Source organism: Amphiura filiformis, chromosome 18 (assembly GCF_039555335.1).
Source record: "Amphiura filiformis chromosome 18, Afil_fr2py, whole genome shotgun sequence".
In the NCBI taxonomy this organism is placed as follows: domain Eukaryota; kingdom Metazoa; phylum Echinodermata; class Ophiuroidea; order Amphilepidida; family Amphiuridae; genus Amphiura; species Amphiura filiformis.
Window position 1 is genome coordinate 55,482,997 of NC_092645.1, and position 25,733 is coordinate 55,508,729.

At 37.2% G+C, this 25,733-nt stretch overlaps 1 protein-coding gene across 1 annotated transcript in view; it reads right to left on the reverse strand.

The window, feature by feature from the left end:
* The window catches only part of LOC140139237 (EF-hand calcium-binding domain-containing protein 4B-like), a 45,616-nt gene that overhangs the window by 11,916 nt on the left and 7,967 nt on the right, over nt 1–25,733 (reverse strand). Inside the window, 8 exon segments of the mRNA XM_072161017.1 lie at nt 4,405–4,492; nt 6,005–6,045; nt 6,048–6,246; nt 17,218–17,297; nt 22,340–22,394; nt 24,315–24,386; nt 24,701–24,786; nt 25,536–25,649. Coding sequence (XP_072017118.1) covers nt 4,405–4,492; nt 6,005–6,045; nt 6,048–6,246; nt 17,218–17,297; nt 22,340–22,394; nt 24,315–24,386; nt 24,701–24,786; nt 25,536–25,649 — 735 coding nt within the window.

Consider the following 25,733-nt stretch of genomic DNA (forward strand, 5'->3'; position numbering starts at 1 on the left):
GCATTGACGCTTGATTGAAGAGGTGCGTCACATGCTGCGACATCTGCGTAATCGGGGGCGTATAATGTCTAACGCATGACATGCAGAACGGCAGTACCCACAAGATGGCAGATCCCGCGGAAAAGGCTGACAGCCTCTATTGTATCACAAACGAGATGAATTAACCTCCGAGCTGTATGCGTATTACATACCCAAGGAGATGGATTAAAATCTGCGCATTATCTATTGTTATGCAATATGCATATTGTTTCATGAGAGAAAATCTGGTCAAACTGACTTCTGCTGGAGAAACCCAGGATCTATGTATTGTCCCATCAATTTTGGAGTAGGTGAGCATCGAGTCCCTCTAACCATGACACACCACAAAAACACTGGTCTTTGCCCCCCTCCCCTGACACGCCACTGGATACAGGAGGAGTAGACTATAGGTCATTTCTACACCATAGCCTACACCTGCTGCTTAATGAGGTGAGTCATTATAGAGCATGTTGGTAAATAATATCATCAAATATTAAAGAGACTTCCTCTGTCAAGGTATTGCATTGCAATAGGATCCACAACATCTATTTGGGCAGTTCTTTAACCCCAAAACATTTGTACATTCATTGAATGACCTTAGACAATTTGGGTACAAAAACTCAAAATCTGCAACTTGAGGTCTAATTTTGCACGATGAGTGTTTAATTGAGGTTATTGAACTATGCCATTAGGATGAGGCCATTGTGGTCCATAGTGATAATAGCAGGACGTCTCTTCAAGATTTGACTCAAAGTGGGTAGGTTGGCCAATACAGTTCAAACACTATTACTTTTACTTCATGAAACTTTGCAAGTTCTCAAGAATCATAATATGTCACTCTTTCAATGATTTGTAATAGTGACCAAACTGTAAAAGCATAAATAAATAAATAAATTATAAAGAGCACACAACATGACAAAACAAAAATAGCTTGCCAATTAGGCCAAAAAAAAATGTTTGTTTGTCCTCCACAGCTTTGAAAGAGGATGTGCGGGCGGGCGGATTTTTTTTTTTTTTTTTTTTTTTCGGATTTGGGGTATTCCTGGACCTTGCTAGAGCTAAATGCTACAATCATTCATGGTGACTTAAAAAACCAACATTTTGTTTCTTTAATATGCAGTTAAAGTTTTAATTTGTGTTCATGTCATAGTCTTTTAATGATTTGGTGGGCTTTTTTTATTTTCAACCATGAAAGATCTTAGCATTTAGCTCTAGCTAGGTCCAGAGATACTCCAAATCTGGAAAAAAAATTGAATTTTACTTATTTTTATTAAAAAAAAAAATTGAAAAAAAAAAATATTGGTCAGGTCTTCATCTGAGGAGCGGGTGGTGGAGGACAAACAAACAATTTTTTTTTGGCCTTATGATGAACAACCACATTATTAACATAGGATGAAAAGGTATGTCTTTAGTACCAAACACTTGTCTTTTATGGAGCATAATCATCTTGTTTCTCTCATCTAGCAAATTTCAGCCCAAATCGCGGGTCAAATAATCCAAAAGTCACCTATTTTTTCTTTTAACCATTGGTTTCTATGGGAGTGGTAGATACTGAAAGTCGCAGGAGCCAATGTTAAAAAGTCACCTTTTTTTTAACCACTGGTTTCTATCGGACAGGAAATTGTAAAAAGTTGCGGGGAAAATCTTCAAAAGTCACCCAATTGGGCTACCTTATCACAGGTTTGGCAACCCTGGGTACTTTGCTCAGTGCTTCAAAAGACAATGTTTGTGTTGTCATTAATAAAGTTTTTAGTTCTCCAAATGAATACATTATTAGTCCATACACCTTAATTCTTGTGTGTTTTGGGTCATTGTTAACAAAAATGTAGCATAACACAATACCGGTAGTTAAGAAACAATGTTTCAATAATAAACACATCCAAAAAAGAAAGTCTCCAGTAGTTCCATCCCCATTTAATCAGATTCAGATGAGTTTATGGCAAAATAATTTATATAATAATTTTCTATACACTTTCCTTCGAAGATTGATACCAAATTTGATATCAAAAGTTTAATCATCATGAGTAAAGGAACCGTTGTTTGGAAATTCGTGCAATTTTAATGCATGGTATCAGTGTATTATGTGGCCCGAAGCAACCCGTACAGGAATCATTGTACACTTGCCATGCTTGCCTCACGCTTTACAATTAAAAGAGCGGGTATTTGATTTGCATTTTGACATGCATGGGTAAACCTTTAATGACAATGAATTTAGACCTCTCAGATGCGTGTAGATGTGTAGATGTAAAAAATCCTTTTTTTAATGTTGTAAAAGAAGCCATTGCAGATAATGTTGTGTGAATGCTGATAATTTTATATTTTATGTTGATGATGCTTACAAGAAGACGTATTGAAAAAATCTGTCTCATTACTTATTTTGAAGTCTGCACAAACTGTTTAGAACTTGAACTCAATAAATCTCCCGGTAAAGAACTTTACAACAACGCCGAAATGTGTGTAACAGCTACACATACAACCCGACATGTTATACCCCATTTGAAATTCCCGCAGTCACAAACACTCACGCTTTATCGATTAACCTGCCGGCCTATTCAGGCGACGTAATTCTTGGCACACACGCTAGCTCCGCCGCGTGATACAACTCCCTATGTCATTTTTAAAATTGCACAAATTTCCAAAGAACGGTTCCCATGCTCACGATGATTAAACTTTTGATATCAAATTTGGTATCAATCTTCGAAGGAGAGTGCATAGAAAATTATTATATAAATTATTTTGCCATAAACTCATCAGAATCTGATTAAATGGGGATGGAACTACTGGAGACTTTCTTTTTTGGCTGTGTTTATGATAGAAATTGCTCTCAGCAGTGGTGATTGCTTGCTCAAGTGAATTGTTCAGCAGTGTAACATGTAGTGTGCCACATCAACTGCAATATTTCAACCAAATACACAGGTTCAGTCAAGTACAACAAATCTACTCCAGTTGAAATCCACACCAGCCCACCTATGGAAGACATGACCTTAATCTCCCACACTGGGGGTGTAGATTTCAAATGGAGTCACACATTCAAGTAACCCCATTAAAAATCACACTCCCTGTGTGGAAGATTGAGGCTATGTCCTCCAATGGGGGTATATGGATTTCAACTGGAATAGCCCAACATTTAATATAAAGCAGACATGAGACTGCACTTTCCTAAAGACTTTCCTAAAAAAAATGAAAAAAATGAAAATGCCTGTGAAATTGAGCAAAAAGTCCCAAATACAGGCTGAAATTAAATAAAGCTGGGGAAATTCTAACTAAATAAAACCTAAATTCAGTTTTAAAAATTCTCATGCCTGATAATGATGTGAAGTTGTATCCTAGTGAAAGGAACACTTTCTTCCAAAATGATTTATATAACGAGTTATGGAGATCAACAAAATTAAATTAATCCATTTGAAATCATTGCATTGCAATTGACATTTAGTGCAGTTTAATATATTGCAAGTGTAGCAATGATTCAAATTCTCTTGCTTGCAATAGATACAATGTATATGCATGATAACAAGTTCTGTAGATTGAAAGCTTGCAGTGATTCAAAATGTTGGCTTTTTTATCACCATGTCTCTGCTCCCTTGCATGATCAATTCATGGTCTCAAGCAAGCTTCAACAGGCAGTGGAGCAACAAAATTGGTTATGTGTGCTGTAAAATTGGTCATTGTGAAAAATTACAAGTAAAAATAATGTCTTTTAAAACTCACATTTTAGTAACGTTTCACCACTATACTAGTAGTATCTCCATCACATCTGATTGCTTCCTTTTACAGGCTACAGGAACGGCTGTAGAGGGCATGATGATCACTGATCATATCGCCTCTACTTATCATACCATTCATTGGGAGGACTCAAAAGTTATCAACAGAGAAGAGGACAAGACCACTAGGTGGCTGAAATAAGCCATCTGGATTTTCCGAAAAGGACCAGACACTCGATGAGGGAGCCTATTCATTCAATAGCATCTTTGACAAACTTGTGTCCTCTATGGTAGTTTCTGTAGCTTATAAAAGGAAGCAGTCAGATGTGATGGGTTGTCAGTCTGACTAGTGTAGTTCTGAAAAGTCACTTAAAATGTGAGATCAACATCTTCATTTTACTTGAAATTGTTCACAGATATCAAATTTTACAGTTGAAACTAACATTCCAAACAAACTTGTCTAAAGCTTTGATTGTGTGTACGTTTTCACATCATATGTCGCACTTTTGCTGAAATGATCATTGCAATCACACATGTGCAATGAAAAGTGAAGCCTTACGCAATGGCAATTAACTTAAGGTTCCAACAAGGCAAAAAACTGTTGCAGCCATAAAAAAATCACATAAATGTGCTTGATGTATCTGTGTTGTAAATACATGTTTATAATAGTGAGATTTGTACCAACCCTTTGTGCATCACTCATAGATTCTGTCGTGTGTGCTCCTACTGGCTCTCCTCTCATTGACAAGGCACTGAAGCCCAGTCCTTGGGTTCTGAAAAATGAGATTATTGACAAAGAATTTTTTTTATAATATGTGATCTGCTACCACGAAATTAGCGTAAAGTTGCAAGGTGTTAGTCACTCAAAACGCCCTGGCTACTGCGTTGGTGTTCACTCACCTGTTAAAGCCACTAAGTATGTCTGTATGTCCTTTGTGAATGGGGGCACAATGGGCCATTCACGAAGGATAATACTACTGGCTTGTACAGGTGGCGGCAAACAAAGAACATCAACTTAGTCAGACTAAATATCTCGAAACTACTAACTCAACAAAATGAGCATAAAGTCGCAGAGACTTTATGCTGATTTCGTGGTGGCAGGTCACATATGTGACATTATCTGGTCCATGGAGGCCAAAGGAGGCATTTTTGAAAATTGAGTTACAATAATTATTACCTTATAAGCTGTCATATGTGGTTTTATCAAGCAAAATCAGTCAGAAGTGAGACATATTCAATTTTCAGTTTCTTATAGGATAGTAAACAGCATTTGCAAAGCTACGTACATTTTGCAGAAAACCCCATTGAATTTGGACAACCAGTTCAAAAGATATGAGCAGTAGCTTCCAAAACAGTACGAAACGAAGCTATATCTTAAAATCAATATTTCCGACTTCCGAATGATTTTGCTTGATCACATCACATATGTTGAAAACACCAAAGGTCTATTTTCTGATGTATTTTATTGTTTTTTACTTCATATTTTTGCCTTTATCTCAAGTTCAAAAATGCCGCCTTTGGCCTCCATGGACCAGGTGTCACATATAGCAGCACGTTTACACTGGAAAAAGAGCAAAATGTTTTTTTGGGAGTTCTTCCATAGGCATTGATAACTTGAAAAAGCTTTGTCACCATAACATATTTGTAGGCCCTGTTACAATTGGGGTGATATTGACAAAAGAGTAAACACCATAAATTATGAAGAAACTTTTCATTTCAAAGTCATGAAATCTCACTTCACACAAAACACCATCTATTTTATATATTTTGAACACCATTTTAAAAAAAAACCCACAAATTGTCAGGTAAGCCCTACTTCTGGACGCCATTTGCAGTAAAATGGGTTATTCCAGTTGAAATCCACAGTTGAAATTTTGGAAGATTTTGGAAATATCTTCCACAGGGGGAGTATGTTTTTCAAAATGTAATTGGTCAGATTTAATCATTCTGAAACCCATACTCCCCATGTATTAGGGGTTTACCTATATTTTCCATAACTGAGTATTTCAAATGGAAGTTACCCAATTGTCTATTCTATTCAAAATTCAAAACTTATACTCCCTCTGTAGAAGACTTTAGCTAAATCTTCAACAGGGGTAGTGTGGATTTTAAATGGAATAGCCCAATGCATGAAGTAGCTCAGTAAGGACCACTACCAAATTTAGGGGAAACCTTTGCCAAATCACTGACCTACTCTTATTTTCCTAAATTGTCTTAAATTTTTTGTCTCCTAATAACAATTCAAAATTAGATATTTATTTCAAAGAAATTGCAAATTATCATACCCTTCCAGACCGTCCACCTCTTCATCCCCTGCTCCTAGCTTGGTTTGACCCCGCCCAACTCATCACATAATGATGACTCATTCCTCCCTGGAAACAAGCCCTGGTTGAGCAGATAGGTGTCGTCCACCTCAATATCATCATCATCTTCCTCTAAGCCATTAAGACCAGCGAGGCTTCCATCACCACCATCTGTGGACACCGAGGCCTGACTGCTGTTTGTGCCCATGCCTCGTCGTCTCCTGCTGAAAATAACAATATCAATTGAGAAATGAATTATTATTTTTGAAGAAGTTGAAATGTAAACTTATCATTTTGCTAACTAATTAGGTATGGATGTATGACTGAATAGTCTAGGGTTAGAGTTAGGATTTAGGGCTAGGGCATAGAGTTAATGTTAGGGTTAGCTATGTAAGGGCTACAGTAGTGATGAGAGGTATATATGTGACACAATCTGCTCCATGGGGGCCAGAGGAGGCATTTTTGAAAATTGAGTTACTGTAATTGTTAGGCTGTCATATACTGAAAACACCAATGGTCTAGCATATATACATGGTACTAAAGTTCTGAGATTTTGTGATGTGTATTTTCTTATGTATTTATTTGTTTTTCCTCTATATTTTTGCCTTGATCTCAATTTCAAATTTCCTGCCTTTGGCCCCCATCGTGCCACATATGTGCTGCACCTATAGACGAATCCGACGAGCCAAGTGATGGTCAGGATTAAGTCGGCCATAGCTGGGGGCCATCCGCGCCAAACTAGCTTAGTTTGTTTGGATTGCGATCCAAGACACGCACTATCGCGAGCGCATCGAGGCTGTACACCTATGATGCTAGTGTCGTGTAAAATGGATGGATGGCCCCCAGCTATGGCCGTCAGTGAGGTGTAGGAATGTGGCTCATCGGATTCATCTATAGTCTAGGAAAGGGGGGGGGCATCCAAAGAAAGCTCAACCAGGCATGTAACCAATTTTGCTGTTTCGCGGGGCTACATCACAGTCATTTTCCCTGGTTGAATTGAGGGGAAACATGCTAGCACAAAAAAGGGAAGATTTATTATCAAATTGATTCTTTCAATCCTGATTTGACCCAGCATGTTTTTAATGTTTATCTCCTCAACCACTCCACTGATTATGCCCCAGGTCAAGTTATAGATGGTGGGTTTAAGCCTGTATATAAAACTTATGCACAGTATATATCCATATGGAACAAACATGCAAACATACATACATATCAACAGCATTCACAAGTACATACAGCATTCATATATATTGCCATTCAATCAGAAGAAAAGAACAGGTTTATCAACATATTTTAATATTTCATATGTTAGTAGTAGAAATGATTTGTGTTAGTATATAATGATATACCGTATTTCAGTCAAATAGTCCCCCCCCTCAAATAAACGCCCCACCACTTTTTTCAACCAAGAAGTTTCAAAAATGCCGATATTTCCATGCTATCTTGTGTAGTAAGCTTACCAAGTTGTCCACATGGTCGTAAATAGCGTCAATAATTGGCGAAAATCTGGATTGGAAACCCGGAAGTGAGCCAGAAGTCAGTGTTTCTAGTTCATAGTTCGTCATTTTAGCGTGTGTTTTTAGTTTACCTAATGATTTGATTTTAACGGGAATTATCGTTCTAAAATTGACCTTAAATAAACGCTCCCCCTTGGGAAAATGTAACGCCCCCGGGGGCGTTTATTTGACGAAATACGGTAGTTGAGTTTGGTGTTATACTGTGATAACTGAAGGGGAAGATAATGAAGCATGTCATAACATACATTGTACAATGTACATACATGAGATGGTTATGTGAAGAACTGATATCTATTGTAGTTAAGGCTCTGCGTGCTAGCCATGCGCTTCAGTGGAAAAAGTTCAAGTTTTGAAATATTTTCTCAAAATATCAAGAGCTATCTTAAGAACTACTGAATCAATACTAGGCTTGTTTGTACTCATTTTAATGCATTTTTCATGCTGATTCAAATATGGTCATGAAAAGTTACATTTCTGAAATTTTTGAATTTTTAAAATTTTTTTGAAACTTGTCGTCTGCAGTCGACACCCGCGTGAAGAGAGTTAACATCCATACACTCCTACATGACTTTAATCTCCCACACAGGGGGTGTAGATTTCAAATGGAGTCACTCAATCAGCTGAAACCCCATTTGAAATTCACACTCCCTCTGTGGAAGATTGAGGTCATGTCTTGAATAGGGGTAGTGTGGATTTCAACTGGGATAGCCCAAAGTTACACTCAAAACTTTAGGAATCTAGAGCCAACACCAATGCTTTCTTTTATCAGTTAGTTTCTCATTGATGATCATAAATGCAGGGTTGCCAAATTTGCTATTTGGTAGCCCAATTGGGCAACTTTTAAAAATTTTCCTCACAACTTTTGACAATTCCATAGAAACCAAAATAAATGTATAGGTGATACAGTGCTTGAAATACCCTAAGAATTCAAGGTCCATTTGGGCACTTGGTTTAACGTTGGAAATATATGGGTACGCATTAATTTCTGGGGCCCAGTTGAAATTGTACACTTTTAATGTTATACTGGTCCACATTCTGATGCCGTATGACCTCAGAATCAACAACAGGTATTGTTATCAAGGCTAGAGACATGCTATTCATGCAACATCAGTATGTAGCATATGTTCAACAGAAGATAAATGCACTCAACATTGAACATTAATCACTTCCACGAACACATACATTATGTAGCTATTCCACCTGTCACCTGTGAAGTAAATGTGCAAGAAGCACAACAGAGATATCATCAAAACTGTCTGCAAATGAATTGAGTAATGAGTTTAGTTGTCTGGTGAAGACAATTTGGGATATTCAGTTGAAATTCAGTACACCCCTATCGAAGACATGACCTTAATCACCCACACAGGAAGTGTAAATATCAAATGGGGTTACGCACTCAGGTAATCCAATTTGAAATTCACACTCCATGTGTGGAAGATTAAGGTCATATCTTCAATAGGGGGTGTATGGATTTCAACTGGAATAGTCCAATGTGAGCATTTTGAGTTCTGGAAAGATGACCCATGCTATATCATGAATTGCTTTTTCATCAGGCAGGGTTTTTTAAACAAACAAAAACAAAAACATTTGTGTACACAGATTGGTTTGTATGTGCAATATGTAACATTACGTTTTGTTACCTGGAGAGATTTGATCATGTCTCACCTCCTTTTTCAACCGAATCGACGGTAATAACTCTTGTAGTGAGGGATCAACAATTAACCACAAATTGCCTCGGGCAAAGCTCACTTCCTGGGAACCAAATACCACACAAGGTCATTTTTATGCAACTCAATGTCCCATTTGTGTTATATACTGCCTCTAGCTACATTGTATAATGACATCCTTGTGATCTGGTCAACTCATTGACAGATTCCAACCTCAGGAGGGAATTCAATTTTTGATCAATTCTCTCCAAGTAGTCAAACGTAATGATTTCATGTCATGCTTGCTGGTGGGTGGAAGGTCTGTTACTAATCACACAATTAACAAAGGTTAATCAGGCCATTAATGGTGCACAGGTGTAGTATTTTAGGGTTGCCACATGTATATGTCCTCATCTGTTTAAATGTGTGACATAATCTGATCCGTTCACACCAAAAGGAGGCAATTTTGAAAACTGAGATATTGTCATCATCACATACCCACAAGATTCACCTAATGGCGCACTTGGGCTCCTTTGCCTTGCGGTATATTTCATGTGCAAATAGAGGGCTCCCTCCTCTGAAATCCCAGCAAGAATCAAGGTTCCGTGCCCTTATTTGCTGGTGGGAGGGCACTTAATTGTGTGGGAGGGCACTTTTTGGTTGTGCCTAAAATATTCCACTTATGTCCAGGAAGCCCATAGCGTCTTTAGGCGAATCTTTACGGCATTCTGACATGCATCTTCAAACAAAGAACAGCCAACTCATGAAACAATTGGCAGGTCTCAAAACCACCAACTTGTGACTTTACCCTCATTTCATGGGAGGTCACATATAGCATGAGTAGTTTTAAAACTAAGAGTTTTAATAATGTATATTAAAACCTCCTTGGTTCCCCTGCTTGGCAGCCAAACTGATATTCATACATGAACTTTAAAGCACTCCTCAAAAAGAAATACCCTGCACAGTATTTTACACCTTGTCTGGTGACTATCGTATTGTAACTTGGCATGGTGGGGAATAAGTGCAGGGCAAGTAAGATAATTTGTTTTCTTTAATGTTCTTGTAGTGCATTAGGCTATGTTTTAGAATAAGGTAAGCCACCAACTATATAAGGGACTTAAAATGTGGCAACTCTAGCTGTTTGTTACATTACACCAAAGAATGAAACCATATGAAAAGACAGATTCTGCCATTATCATTGTTACCTTAATGCTTCATCAACTTCCAATTTGGAAATTGTGAATTTCACGGGAGATTTGGAGCGGTTGATGTTGCCGTTACTGATGGAGTGCAGCATGTTTAAAAGGCAGGAAATCAATTTCAGTCAAATCACCAGGTTTGTGACATATACAATATATCTAGTGTTTGTATGAAGGGCGTATCTATGTTGCTATTTAAAATAGGGTGTATTGTAATACAGGGCTTCCATTTCTTTTTTGGAACATGGCTCCATTTTTTGAACATCACTTTAATTATCCATATCAAAACTGTTTCACCTTTCTGACCTTAAGGGGGTACTACACCCCTGCCCAATTTTGTGCCTATTTTTGCATTTTTCTCAAAAATTATGGAGCATTGATGACAAGTAAGATATGTATATTATAGGGGCAAGGACTACAACTGCTACACTGGAAATTTTATTTCAGCACAGACAACAGTTGTGGAGTTACAGTCAAAAATGAGGAAAACCAATATTTGATCAATAAATCAATAACTACTTGCCTTGAGTTGCTGAATTTTCAGTGCAGTAGTTGTAGTCCTTGCCCCTATAATATACATACCTTACTTGTCACCAATGCGCTAAATTTTTGAGAAAACGCAAAAATAAGCAAAAAATTGGCTAGGGGTGTAGTATCCCCTTAAGGAATTGGATAGCAATGTTTGCACAGTATTTTTGTGGGACCTGAGAGCACATCAGATACATTGAATTGCATTCTGAATACAAGGAATGTCCTTCTGATATCAAGTAATTATGATTTTTTGAAATTCACAATATAATACAAATTTTATGGAAAATTATTAAAAATTGATATTTTTTAAATTTTTGATATTTCACAGTCCTCAAAGTAAACTTTATAAATCTAATGGTATGTACTTAAAGCTGTCCATCATATGAAAATTGTGACCTTTCATATTGAAGATATAGATTTTTCCCAAATAGACCTAATTGTTTTTGGTGTTCTTCATGATGGACAGCTGTTTATCCCAGCGACATGTATACACTTTCATCATCATCATCATCATCAGTCGGCTGCGGAGCAGGCGACTACAAGCTTTCTCCAACTAATGTGATCTTGGGCAAGCGAAACAATTTTGTTTGGCTGCAGCATCCCTTCAGTATCTCCCAGGAGGTGCTGGACATATTGTAAGTACAGTGTGCGCGGCCGTCCCGGTTTCCTCTTCCCATGTGGTGGAATATAAAGCGCATATTCTTTCACAGGCTCACCATCTTCAAGACGCAGTATATGGCCGAGAAATTTGAGTTGATGAATCTTGACTCTGGCAACCAGTGGAGTGGTGTTGGTCAGGTTGTAGATGGTTTCATTTGGAATCCGATCCACACGCTTGATGTTTAACATGACTCTGTAGCAAGATGTTGCAAATGCATTGATCTTGTTTTCCATGTCCTTGGTAATTACCCATGACTCGCACCCGTACAGAAAGACAGTAACACATGTTGTCTCAAACAGCTTGATTTTTGTCTCGATTGGCAAGGACGGGCTTCTCCAAAGGCGTTCCAGTTTCCAGAAAGCTGCCCAGGCTAGTGCTTTTCTTCTTTTTAGGTCTCCAACACTAGAGCCCATCTTGGAACCCAAATACTTGAAGTCTGTGACATGGTTGATGGTACTACCATAGACTTCAAGTGCTGGTTGGGCGTTACAGTTTGCAGTCATATATTCTGTCTTAGGTGCGCTGATGACAAGGCCTAGATCTGCTGCTGCAGTTGCAGTCCTAGTAAGCTGTGACTGGGCCCGGTCTATGGAAGATTCCAGCAGGGCAATATCATCAGCAAAATCCAGGTCATTCAGCATCTTGGCAGGATACCTGCTTGACCGACGTGGGTAGGTAACAATTCCAGCATCAATTCCAGAAGTTGATTTCATCAGAAGGTAGTCTACCAGGATAATGAACAGGAATGGTGCCATAACGGCACTATTGGAGTCTTTGTAGAGCACCTGGATGGCATTGACTACAACTTTTGGTATTCCATAATGTCGCAGCACTGAAAACATGACGGACCTGTTGATGGAGTCGAAGGCTTTTTGAAGTCCACAAAAGTGACTGTTAAGGGAAGTTGGTACTCCTTGAAGCCTTCCATGATCCTCCTCAAAATGTGTATTTGCTGAGCACAGCTGCGACCCGATCTAAAGCCAGCCTGGTTGCTTCTCAGTAAAGGATCAATCTGGGGTCGGATCCTTTTCAGAAGGATCTTGTTGTACACTTTTGCGGCAATGGACATAAGCGAAATACCACGGTAGTTTGTCATGAGAGAGAGGTCACCTTTCTTTGGTAGAGGAATGATTACATTCGTAACCCATTGACGTGGCGGTGTCAGCATTGAGAATACTTCCATACAGAATTCGAGAATCATATCAATCATGCTATCCCTCCTCCCTGAAGTGCTTCTGCAGTTATAGCACAGTCCAATCCTGCTGCCTTGTTGGTCTTCATGGCTGCTATTGCTTTGACTACTTCTTCACGAGTTGGGGGCTCAGTGATAATAGGAAGATCTTCAACAGCTGGTGCAGGAAGTTCTGAAGCTGCTGTGCCACTGTCGTTGTTAAGGAGTGAGCTAAAATATTCCTTCCATTCCTTGAGTTCTTCCCAGAAAGCGAGTGTATAATTTTCCAGGTGGTGGTATAATTCCCCATCTCGTCTGCCAGCTTCAGGTCTTCCATCTGCTTATTGAGGGTAGCAAGCTCATCAGATTTATAAGAGTTGTTAAGGCTGGTGTTCAAGTTCCTCCATCTTTCTCTAGATTGACGAGACTTTGAAATGGAGTACCGCTTTTGGCCTCATCCCTTTCAAGTTTAAGTCTGATGGTTGCATCTGATACCCAACTTGGTAGTCCGCATGGCTCTTGCTTTCCAATAACTTTCTCAGCAACTTCACAGACCGCTGTTTCGAAGGTCTCATACCTATCAGAGATGGGTGTGGTGTCATCCATCCATGCTCAAGACCTGGAATCTGTTTGATAGCTCCAGCTGAAATTCCTCCTTTGTATCAGGATCTTGCAACTTCCTCCAGTTGAATTTTGGTCTCTTGCAAGGTTTTCCTTTGCTAGTTCGCAGACTGACAGCTAGACGGATGCTCACAATACGATGATCGGAGTCCACTTCTACTGAGTTGTATGCTCAACAGTTGCGGAGAGAATTTACCCACTTGCTGTTTATTAGTATGTGATCTAATTGTGCATGGGTTGATCCAGCTGGATGGGTCCAAGTCCAGAGACGGTTCCTGGGTTGCGGGAATCTCATCTGGGCCGGTCTGAGATTGTACTCCTGGCAGGTGTTGACCAGACGCTCACCATTGTCATTTGTTGAATCATGGTAGCAATGTGGACCAACGACCCAAGGATGGGAAAGATGACTGTCTGTTCCTATTCTGGCATTAAAATCGCCAAGGATGAGATGGATGTTGTGCCTTTTCATACCATCCAGGTAGTCAGATAGAGATGAATAGAATTCCTCCTTGTCAGAAGATGTTGCTCACTCAGTGGGTGCATATACAACAGTGATGCTAAGCTGAGGGTTGCCATGGAATGTTACAAATAGTATCCTCTTGGAAACAGCTTCAACACTCTTTAGACATCTGTGAATGTGCTTGGTCATGACCAGACCAACTCCTCCGTACTTTAAGTACATATCATTAGATTTATACAATTTACTTTGAGGAGTACATATCATTAGATTTATACAATTTACTTTGAGGACTATTAAAATTTCAAAAATATCAATTTTTAATCATTTGCCATAAAATGGGTATTATATTGCAAATTTCAAAAAATCCAAATTATTTGATATCAGATCACAATGCAATTTGATATATATGTCTGATGTATCTCAGGTCCCACAAAAAATATGTGAAAACAGCCCTATCAGAGCCCTTAATAATCCTAGGTAAATTGCAACCCGAAATTTTGTGCTTCCTACTCTACACAGATGTCACTTACCACTTGTTGGGCATTAAGGGATGGGGTATGAACGTTTGGACAGTATTTATTGTGGGATATTAGAGCACATCAGACATAGAATTGCATTCTGAATACGAAGAATGTCCTGATGATATCAAATATTTTTCATTTTTTGAAATTTGCAATGTAATACACATTTTATGGCAAATGATTAAAAATTGATATTTTTTATATTTAATAGTACTTGAAGGAAACTTTATAAATCTGATGATTTATACTTAAAGTGTATGTAGGTGGGATGAAAAGCCAACAATCAATTGAAAATTTTGACTTTTCATATTGAAGATATGGATTTTTTCCCCAAAACACCCCAAAAATTAGGTCTTTTGGGAGAAAAATCCATATCTTCAATATGAAAGGTCAAAATTTTCAATTGATCGTCGGCTTTTCCTCCCAGCTACATGCACTTTAAGAATATATCAAAAATGTGAAAAATATCAAATTTTAATAATTTGTCATAAAATTTGTATATCGTGAATTTCAAAAATGAAAATTATTTGATATCAGAAAGACATTCTTCGTATTCAGAATGCAATTCGATATGTCTGATGTGCTCTCATGTCCCACAAAAATACTGTAGAAACGCTCAAAACGCTCATTCCAGATCCCTTAACCATCAATATTTGCTCTAATGCACTATCTAAGATCCTCACAAAAAGTAACACAGCCATTACAAATACGCCCATAGCATACCGCAATATCTTAACATAGAAAGCAGTAAATTGCATTGATATGAATTCAGCGCAAAGATAATGGTGGGTTTTACATGCCACAATGAATGTGTTTAAAATAATAACCACTCATCTCTGTAAGTGCAACTTGTAAATTCTGGGTTTTTTCCTTTAAAAATACTGCTGTATTGTTAATATTGAACAAAATTGGGCGAATAGGGTATCAAAATGCACATACGTAAACTGCCATTCTTTATGTTAAAATATTGTGAATACGTTCAGAAGCTACAGGCATATTTCTCTATGTTGATACAATGCACATTCAGAATATGCCTGTGTGTATGCTTAAAAGTATTTGCAAGTTTAGTACAAAAAGCATGGTAGCGATTGTCGGCATCATGTCATGCTGTGCTAATTGACACAGACACTGTTTCATACCATATATGTTATAATATGAATTTAAAGCAGTGGTTGATGCAATTAGATATAGCCATACACTGCACCTGTTACACAGTTTAACATTCCAACCATGGCAAGTTTGAAGGTGAATGTATTACATATTGATTAGGGTGCTATGTGACCTTAATTATTAATGTTAACAACCTCTATTGATCTATTGGGGGGTACTCAAGTTTGGTTTTGGTAGGGACGTGCCGCTGAGATTTTGGAAGTAGACCCATAAATATACCAATTTTCCAAGAAATTTGGACCCATTGATATACCAAAAGTCAAAATTTTCGGCCGAATTTACCCAAAATTGTCTTAGTTTTTACAAATTTTCCCAAAATTTTGGGAACATTTGAAAATTTTGGCTAGATTAAGGAAAAATTGGGCTGTTTTCCAAGAAAATTTTGAAAAAGGACCCATTCATATACCAAAATAAGCTTTGAAAAAGGGTCATTGATATACCAGAAGGCTGAAAATGCTACCCATGTTTATGCACGTCCCGTATATGGTCATTTGTACTGAGTACCCCAGGCAGCCAATCAACCCATTGTTGAGTAATGTGATTTGCTAAAAACATTATTTTTTTACTATCTTCATGGCGTAAGATGTTAGAGGAAGGTGACCTGATATATTTGGAAAATTGTAATCTTTGAAACTTATAACATAAAATGTCATCCCTTTCAAACATTCATGCAAAAAAATAAACAGAACATGTAAATTCTCCTTGTAAATGTGACTAATTCCTTATGGAATTACCGAGATTTATACAGCGTAATACTGGTAGTCTACCATGTTTTTATTAATGATAATCATCATGATCATGTAATAAATTGATATCAAATGAGAGATACATTTGCAGTGTATTTCCAAAGATATCATCAAAAAACTGTTTATTAGTCTCAAATGTGGTATACCACAGTCGAGACTATATTCAACAGTTTTTTGATGATTTCTCCGGAAATATACCGATTTGGAACGCCTAATTGAAGTATGTTAATGTGAAAAATATGAGCTTTCACCTGATACCAAAATCTGCATTTTGATGGGGTCAAGTGGGGGATGATCAGGTCAAATGTATAAATCAATACATCTGTTGTACGTGGGTATGTTGATGTGCGTGTGAGTGTATGCATTTGTTTTCACCAGTAACCATTGATTTTTGTATGAATTTAAGCTCATAAAACATGGACACACAATAATACTGTGGACGTCCACCATTTAATAAAAGACTTGCATTCTATTCCACTGGGCACTACACACACAAAATTGCATAGGTTCCCCATTCAAGGTATAAAGTCAGGTCAGAGCAATTAATTGTACAATAATTTGTGTATAAAGTCCAAGTTTCAATGTCAGTCCTCGGTTGCCTGTGTAAAATTCTGGGGTCCATGGTTGCATGTGGGAGTGTGTGCACATTTACATTGGGTTATTTCAGTAGAAATCCACACTACCCCTGTGGAAGATTTTGGAAATATCTTCTACAAGGGGAGTATGTTTTTCAAATGTAATTGGTTACAGTTAATCATTTTGAAAACCATACTCCCTCCATATCATGGCTTTAATTAACTATATCTTCTACAACTGGAGTGAGTATTTCAAATGGAAGTTACCAATTGTCTATTCTATTCAAAACTCATACTCCATCTGTGGAAGACTTTAGCTAAATCTTCCACAAGGGTAGCATGCATTTTAAATGGAATAGCCCATTGTGTAATCTCACCTTGAGCTTGGGTCACTATAGCCACTCATGATAGACCCCTGTCTCGCAATATGAGCCAAAGCCTCAGCTTCAGCCTCCTCCTAGATGATGACAAAAAGAGAAACTGAATATCAAAACACATAATCATACAATTAAACTATAGGCTATTATTATTTTGTGATTTTAGCATCCTGTTTTTCGGGTATAGATATCCACCGTGTTGTAATTTTGGACCCAAAAATACAAATTGGACAATATCGTTGACAAATGACCAAATCTGCAAGAAAGTGCCCATTTAAGGGGTGGGGGTATGAACTTTGGACAGTATTTATTGTGGGACATTTAGAGCACATCAGACATATCGAATTGCATTCTGAATACGAAGAATGTCCTTCTGATATCAAATAATTTAGATTTTTTGAAATTGCAATGTAATACACATTTTATGGCAAATGATTAAAAATTGATATTTTTGATATTTAACAGTAGTCGAAGTAAACTTTATAAATCTGATGATTTATACTTAAAGTGTATGCAGGTGGGATGAAAATCCGACGATCAATTGAAAATGTTGACCTTTCGTATTGAAGATATGGATTTTTTCCCCAAAACACACCAAAAAAATAGGTCTTTTGGGGAAAAAAATCCATATCTTCAATATGAAAGGTCAAAATGTTAAATTGATCGTCGGCTTTTCCTCCCAGCTACATACACTTTAAGAATATGTCATTAGATTTATAAAAATTTACTTCGAGGACTGTTATTATATCAAAAATGTGAAAAATATCAAACTTTAATAATTTGTCATAAAATTTGTACTATATCGTGAATTTCAAAAATGAAAATTATTTGATATCAGTAAGACATTCTTTGTATTCAGAATGCAATTCGATATGTCTGATGTGATCTCATGTCCCACAACAAATACTGTTGAAAAGCTCAAAACGCTCATTCCAGATCCCTTAAGCTAACATAAACAAATCATTTCAAGTGAAAAAGCAAAAAAAAAAAAAAATGAAGTGGAGGTTAATATGTAACACGATCTGGTCCATGAAGGCCAAAGGCGGCAAGTTTGAAATTGAGATAAAAGCAAAAGAATGGACTAAAAAAAAACAATAAAATACAGAAGAAAATAGACATCACAAAACTTTATAAAACTTTAGAACCAAGTATGCTAAACATTTGGTATTTTCAGTATAAGATACTATAATTATTATACAAACATTAGGGTAACTCAATTTTCAAAAAGGCCTTCTTTGGCCTCTATGGACCAGAAATGATGAATCAGAATAAGTCAGGTGTATATTATGGTATATAATTTACTTAATTCACCCCCCTTATCTCAACTCCCATTTATGGTTTGCAGAAAAGGATAAAAAATTGGTTTAAAATGGCTGCAATATAAAAATGAGGTACATTTGATAAAGAATATAAGGGCTGGTATAGGTGTTTAAGAAGCAGGGTGGAATTGTGCTGCTTGGGATTTTAAAAAAAATGTTGTAAACATGTTCAGTTTATTATCAGCTGGAACTGCAGCTGGCTATTGCATTTTAATTTTTAAAGCATCAAAGCCCATTGTAAAAATAACAGTTGTAAATGTTCAGCTGCTGATTGAGCCCAAAGGCTTCATCAGTCTTCAGTGGCATCACAGGTTCAACTATTTCAATGGATGGGATGACATAACAGGCAAGGCTTGAAATAAGCAGCCTGGAACAAGGAGCAATTTGTTTTTGAACACTGCTCCTGGTTCACTGGGATTTTACAAGAACCAAGAGCGATTTCTGAAGAGTAATTTTCAAATTGTAAATCCTTTTCTGCATATATAAACTCCTCAACAAAAGTTTCATATCGTGTTGCATATCAATGGATAGCTACAATACTCCCCTTTACAATGACACCCCATTTGAAACAAAAACATTTTTCACGGCTGAGTACACGCATTGTGAATGTAGTGGGGTCTTTAAAAGAATTTGCCAAACTTTTGTTGAGTTTACAATACAGCATACCAGCACTTTGTACTATACATCAAGTGCAAAAACTGACAAGTGCAAAAACTGTTTGCTCCCCGCACCCACTTATTTCAAGGCTTGATAACACGGGCAAAAAAAAGTTAGGTGTCTGTGAAAATAACCTTAAGTCTGCACAAAAAGTAACTCAGCTGTTATAAATATGCCTATAGATGCAGAACTAATAATTGTTTTCACAATATTTCAACATAAAAAAGGATGATTTATTTACGCGCATTTTGATACCCCATTTGTCCAATTTTGTTCAATATTGACAATACAGCAGTGTTTTTAAAGAAAAATACCCCAATTTAAAAGTTGCAGTTATTTGTATTGATTTGAAGTAAGCGTGAAGATATTGGCGGGCTTTACGGGTTTACAGTGCTGGCATTATAACCATTGATCGCTGTAAACTGCAACTTTTTAATTCGGGTATTTTTCTGTAAAAGCACTATAACTGCGTTGTTAATATTGAACAACATTTGACGAATGGGGTATCAAAATGTATGAAATAAATCATCCTTCTCTCTATGTTGAAATATTGTGAAAACAATTATTAGTTGTGAATCTATAGGCGTATTTATAACAGCTGAGTTACTTTTTGTGCAGACTTTATGTGTTAAAACAACTTGCACATAATGGGGTAACAGCATAAACATGTGTGATGGGACTGCGCTTCTTATCAACGTAATGCGCTGCAAATTGGCCAACCAAACTTTAAGCCAGTGCAGTACCAGATGTATATGTACGAGCCGGCCTATATAGCCACCACTTTTGACTTCAATATAACTCTCTTCCAACAGCTATAATAATAATCTACCACTTGTCAGAGTTACTTATTTGCCCATCCTAGGAGAAAACTGCCTGTCCATACTGACAGGTGGACAGGTAGCTACATAATTTATAGATACAGATGGAGATGTTCATGTGATGAGACATTTCTAATTCTGATAACTGATATGACCAATGACCCTACAAAATTTAATAATAATTCCAAATGATTTCCGCAACTGGTATGAAGAAAGAGTGGTGGACAATGGTAAGCTTTTATTGTTATTGTTATTGGTGGGGTTAGGGCATTTGGTACTTTGTGGTGATGATGATGCTTGATGATAGTGGAAGGTGTGCATGTTCTGCTAGGGGTGAAATCAAAACCCGGCAGTTACCGGTGGTTGAACCGCGTTCCATTGTTTAGAACAACAGAAACCGGCTCCAACCGGACGGAACCGCCCGGAACCGGCGGTCGAGTTTTGATTTGATCCCTTAACTTGCCCATTTTGTCATGAGTTAATATATAAGACTTTATGGTTGGTAGGCAAGGGGGTTGGGACACTTGGTACTTTGTGAAGATGATCATGCAGGGTGTGTATTATATGTTCTGTTACCTTGCCAAGTGTCATGAATTTTATCCTATAGTTGACATGAATTCTGTAATCTCATTGGTCAAATACCACTTGGATAAAAATCCATATTACCTGTGTAGTCCTAACATGCGTATGCGTAACATGACTTGCGCGATATCTAAGACTCACATGCATACTTCATGTGCAGCATGGCTGCACTGCAGGGAAGAAACTAGCCTACTTTTCAGTAAAATTATCAAACTAAATTCCTTTAGCAAAGATAATTGAATTCATGTTCACTAAAGGATATCATTACCCACTGTTTGTTCTCACAAAACACGGGAAAATATCTATTCATATGGTCTGATGCCGTATTCCATTCAGCCGAGACCGTAGATATTTTCCCGCATTTCATGAACGAACAGGGGGTAACTAATAGTATCCTAGTCAATGTATAGAGGCTTTGTTGGTAAGGAAAGAGGGTTGGGGCATTTGGTCTTTGTGGATATGATGATGCTTGATGATCATGTATAGGGTGTGTATGCTCTGTTGTCTTGACTTGCAAGTGTCATGAGTTGTATCAAAGTTAATAAACTGGGCTCAAAAAGAAACTTATAAATTTATAAGGTCATATCTTAAATAAAATCATATCCATAAAAATGAACCAAAATTGCACAGGATTACTTCAATACTCTACTCTAAACACATGTCAGTAACCAAGCAGTTGTCCAACTGACACAAGAGCAAAATGCACTAACACGAAACAGCTTCCTGGACCACATTCACAGGCGAATAATTGGCACCCAACAAAAGAAATCTGTGAGATTGCCTACGAGTTACACAGGTGATCATTTCCAAAGAGTAAGTGGAATAGTGTGTAACGGGGCTGCTTCTGCTTTTCACAAACTTTGTTCAAGAAACAGGTTTGGTTCCACATTATTCCACTTACTCACAGAATTCTTTTGTTGGGTGCCATTTATTGGACTGTGAATGTGGTCCAGGAAGCTGTTCCATGTCAGTCCATTTTGCTGTTGTGTCAGTTGGACACCTGTTTGGTTATTGACCAGTGTTTAGAGTAGAGTATTGAAGTAATCCTGTCTGCAATTTTGGTTCATTTTTATGGATATGATTTTAAGATATGACCTTGTGAAAAATTATAAGTTTCTTTTTGAGCCCAGTTTATATAGAGGCTTTATTGTTGGTAAGACAAAGGGTTGGAGCATTAGGTACTTTGTGGAGATGATGATTGTGCAAGGAGTGTATGTTCTAGCTGTTACCTTTCCCTTTGTGTCGTGAGTTGTATCCAAGTTAGATGTATCTTGATTGTCCTGTAATACAACAGTTCTTTAATTCCATCAGTTGCTTATGCTACTGTAATCCTACATATACCATCGTTTGGCCTTCGCCTTTTGTTAAAACTTTCCAAAACATTGTCTACACATAGAAACCCAAATGGTCTCACACATTGTTCATTGCACCCATTGAAACACTGCTCATAATAGACAAGACTCATAACAATGTGTATCCCTAAAGAAGGGGTACATGCTAAATACACTTGCATGTTTTGTGGCTGGTGCCTAACTTTTTTGATGCACACATTAAAAAGGAATAATTATGCCTTATACTTGTTGAATAGTGTACAGTTTATAATACTTTCTTCAGAGTTGTTTTCTACCATTTGTACTGGCAAGAAGTTTCTTGTCTTCCCGAGTGAAATATTCCATCTCATATCATAGAAATATTTTTACGAAATATTCCCAAACATCGATTTCTTAGTGCTGTTATCAGACATACCGTTTGCTGCGATAGGTACTCGTCCCTCTCATCTTGAAGCTTCTTGTTCATATCCCTGTAAAAGATTAAATAAGAAGGGTTTTATAAGAAAAATACCATACACAGAAAAAAGTCATTATCAGAGCGTCAACTTACCCAGTAACTATACTAAACACAGCCAAATTAAAAAGTCGCCACTAGTTCCATCCCTATTTAATTAGCGTCTGATGAGTTTATAATTTATATAATAATTTTCTATACACTTTCCTTCGAAGGTTGATACCAAATTTAATATCAAAAGTTCAATCATCGTGAGCATAGGAACCGTTGTTTGGAAATTTGTGCAATTTTAAAAATGACGTAGGGAGTTGTATCACGCGGCAGAGCTAGCGTGAGTGCCAAGAATTACGTCGCCTGAATAGGCCGCCAGGTTAATCAACATCTACATGTACACATCTACACGCATTTGAGAGGTCTAATTTCATTGTCATTAAAGGTTTACCCATGCATGTCAAAATGCAAATCAAATACCCGCTCATTTAATTGTGCGAGGCAAGTGTACAATGATTCCTGTACGGGTTGCTTCGGGCCACATAACAAGCTGATACCATGCATTGGCTTTTGCGTGGTCAATTCGTAATTTGTCATTTTTAAAATTGCACAAATTTCCAAACTCATCATACTCTGATTAAATGGGGATGGAACTAGTGGCGACGTTTTAATTTGGTTGTGTTTATATTCCTTGAAATCCTAACATACTCCCACATCTACTTGCAAAGTATTTATTTGTATTTTATTATTTTTCTTCCCCATATGTGACACAATCTGATGCACTAAATTTGACAATTTAGTTGTCACCATCACTAACTTGCCCAGTACCTAAAGCTTACTGATGTTATAATCTGGTATACTTGGATGGGATGCTATTTAAAATAAAAATATTAATGCATAGACTTGACCTCAATGTTTATCAACGGAGGCAAGGGACTGGTATATCGATATGCTTGAGTACACCCTGTGCAACCACTACACTGTTCAATAGCCTTATTGTGATGTGGAAGGAGTTTAAAAAACACGAGCCCTGAACAAAATATGATACGCGAGCATACTGCCAGGCAAAAAACAATGTAAATTGTGATGATGATGCGTGCACATACTGCCAGGCATTGACGTCAGAAGTCAACTCATCTATATTCATGTCCATCTATATTCATGTCCACTAATCGATTTGACATGAATACAAGAATTTTTTCATTCTTTTTTTGCTCCTTATTTTTGCCTGTATCTGAATTTCATTATTGCCGACTTTGGTCTGATTGGATCAGATCATGTGACATATTTTTACAACTCCATTTTACAATTAGCCTGGTTGGATCAGATTAGCTATTCCAGTTGAAATCCATACACCCCCCCTATGGAAGACATGATCCAAGTCACCCCATAAAGGTGGTGTAGATTTCAAATGGAGTAACACATTCAGGTAACCCCATTTGAAATTCATACTCCCTGTGTGAAAGACTAATGTATTCCATAGGAGTTGTATGGGTTTCAAATATAGCCCAATGCATATCGATTCATCAATGGATTCACCACGTGCCCCAAATGAGGGCGATAACAGCCTTGCACCACAAATAAAAAAACAAAAAATAAATGTGACACAATCAAGGGAAATGAGGCGGACGTCGCTAATATTGATTTTGAGATATTGGTAAATAAAGTGTTAAAATTCTTTTGTTTTATATTGTTTTCAGAGATTGAAAAATTGATGTAACTTCACAAAGAAAAGTCATATCAACATGGGGTTTTCAGTTTCTGAAAGCTCTAAATGTCCTATTTAGAAACATAAGTAAAACTCATTTTCGACCAGGGTCAACAAAAATGTGACTTATTCTCATATCATATGTCACAAATGTTGACCTCTAATAGTTATTATATAAAAGGAGCAGTTTCTAGTTATCTGTGATTCGTCAGTATGCAGTAGTTATCATATACATACCTGAGCATTTCCAGTTGCTTCACTAAACTTTCCCTTTCTTGTACAATTCCAGCAGTGACTTTGAAGGCAACTCTACAAGGATAAAAAAAAATTATAACAATATAGAACAATAGTAATATTGGATGTCTTTTTCATGTGATATAAGAATGTACTGTATTCGCCATAAAAGTTCCAACAGTGTAACTGATCTGTCGGTAACAGTATATTATTGTGTCACGTTCATCCAACATATAAATAAACAACAAACAGAATACAATCCTATCAGATTTAGTGTCAGGGATTTGTTTGAGGATTTGAATCTCTCACTATAGGTGCGATACTATTATATAATAAACCCCTGTTTGTTCACACAATACAAGATTTCGCTTGTTTGAGGTCATATTTACAGCCTCATATGAACAACCTCAAACCATGATGTTTTTTTGTATTCCATGAGAGCAAACAGACTGATACCAAATTTATCAATTAGTAGCTACACACGAAACTTAATATAAACACAATTTCAAATCAAGTCTTACTCACAGAATCCTACATTGAAATCTTTTGTACTGTCCATTTTTCATACGACACTGAGTGAATCCTTCTCAGCCACCCATCGACAGGGGGCAAAGAGCACAAGCCATCACCAGCACGCTAAGCATCGCATAAACTTCAACATGTGACGTCACAATGTATTACTAGTCGCCAAATCTGTACTATGCAATACGGCTCTATATATTAAATGGATCTTGATCAATGGGATAGGAGTATTCCTGTCCACTATGAAACATTCTTAAACACTTGAGAACATTCCTGCAATCTTATTGGTTTTACCTGTGTGATATGACACGATATCACACGGGTCAGCGCGTGTGCATCAATTTGCACCTATTTGAACCAATCGGAGGCGCATAGCAACAATGGGACTGGTCGATTTTAAGCCCTAGGTAGTTCCTTGTAAAATGTACGATTTAATTTGATTAAAATTTATAATACTTATGATATTTCTATTTGAATTGAAATGTTTAAGAATGAGAATAAAGGTAGTGTTTTTATCCGCTGTCGTGCATCTATCGTCTCATATAACACGGGCGACATCATTATTTTTGGCGTAAAACAAGTCGGCTTCGCCTTGTTGTTTTAATAATGATGTCGCCCGTGTTATATGAGACGATAGATGCACGACAGCGGATAAAAACAATACCTTTATTCTCTCAATATAATACAAGCTATTATACTTACTGTGCTCGTTCTTTTCTCTTTCTTGATTTTTCCTTGTACTTCAGACAAGTAGCCTTTGGATTCCTTCAAGTCATACTTAGAGTTATCCAGTTCACTTCTCAGCTCATAATTATCCTGTAGAATAAAATACACAAAAATAAATTATCTTAAGAGTGTCAAATCAGGGACCGTGTATGAAGGGACTGGAAACGTCTTCCA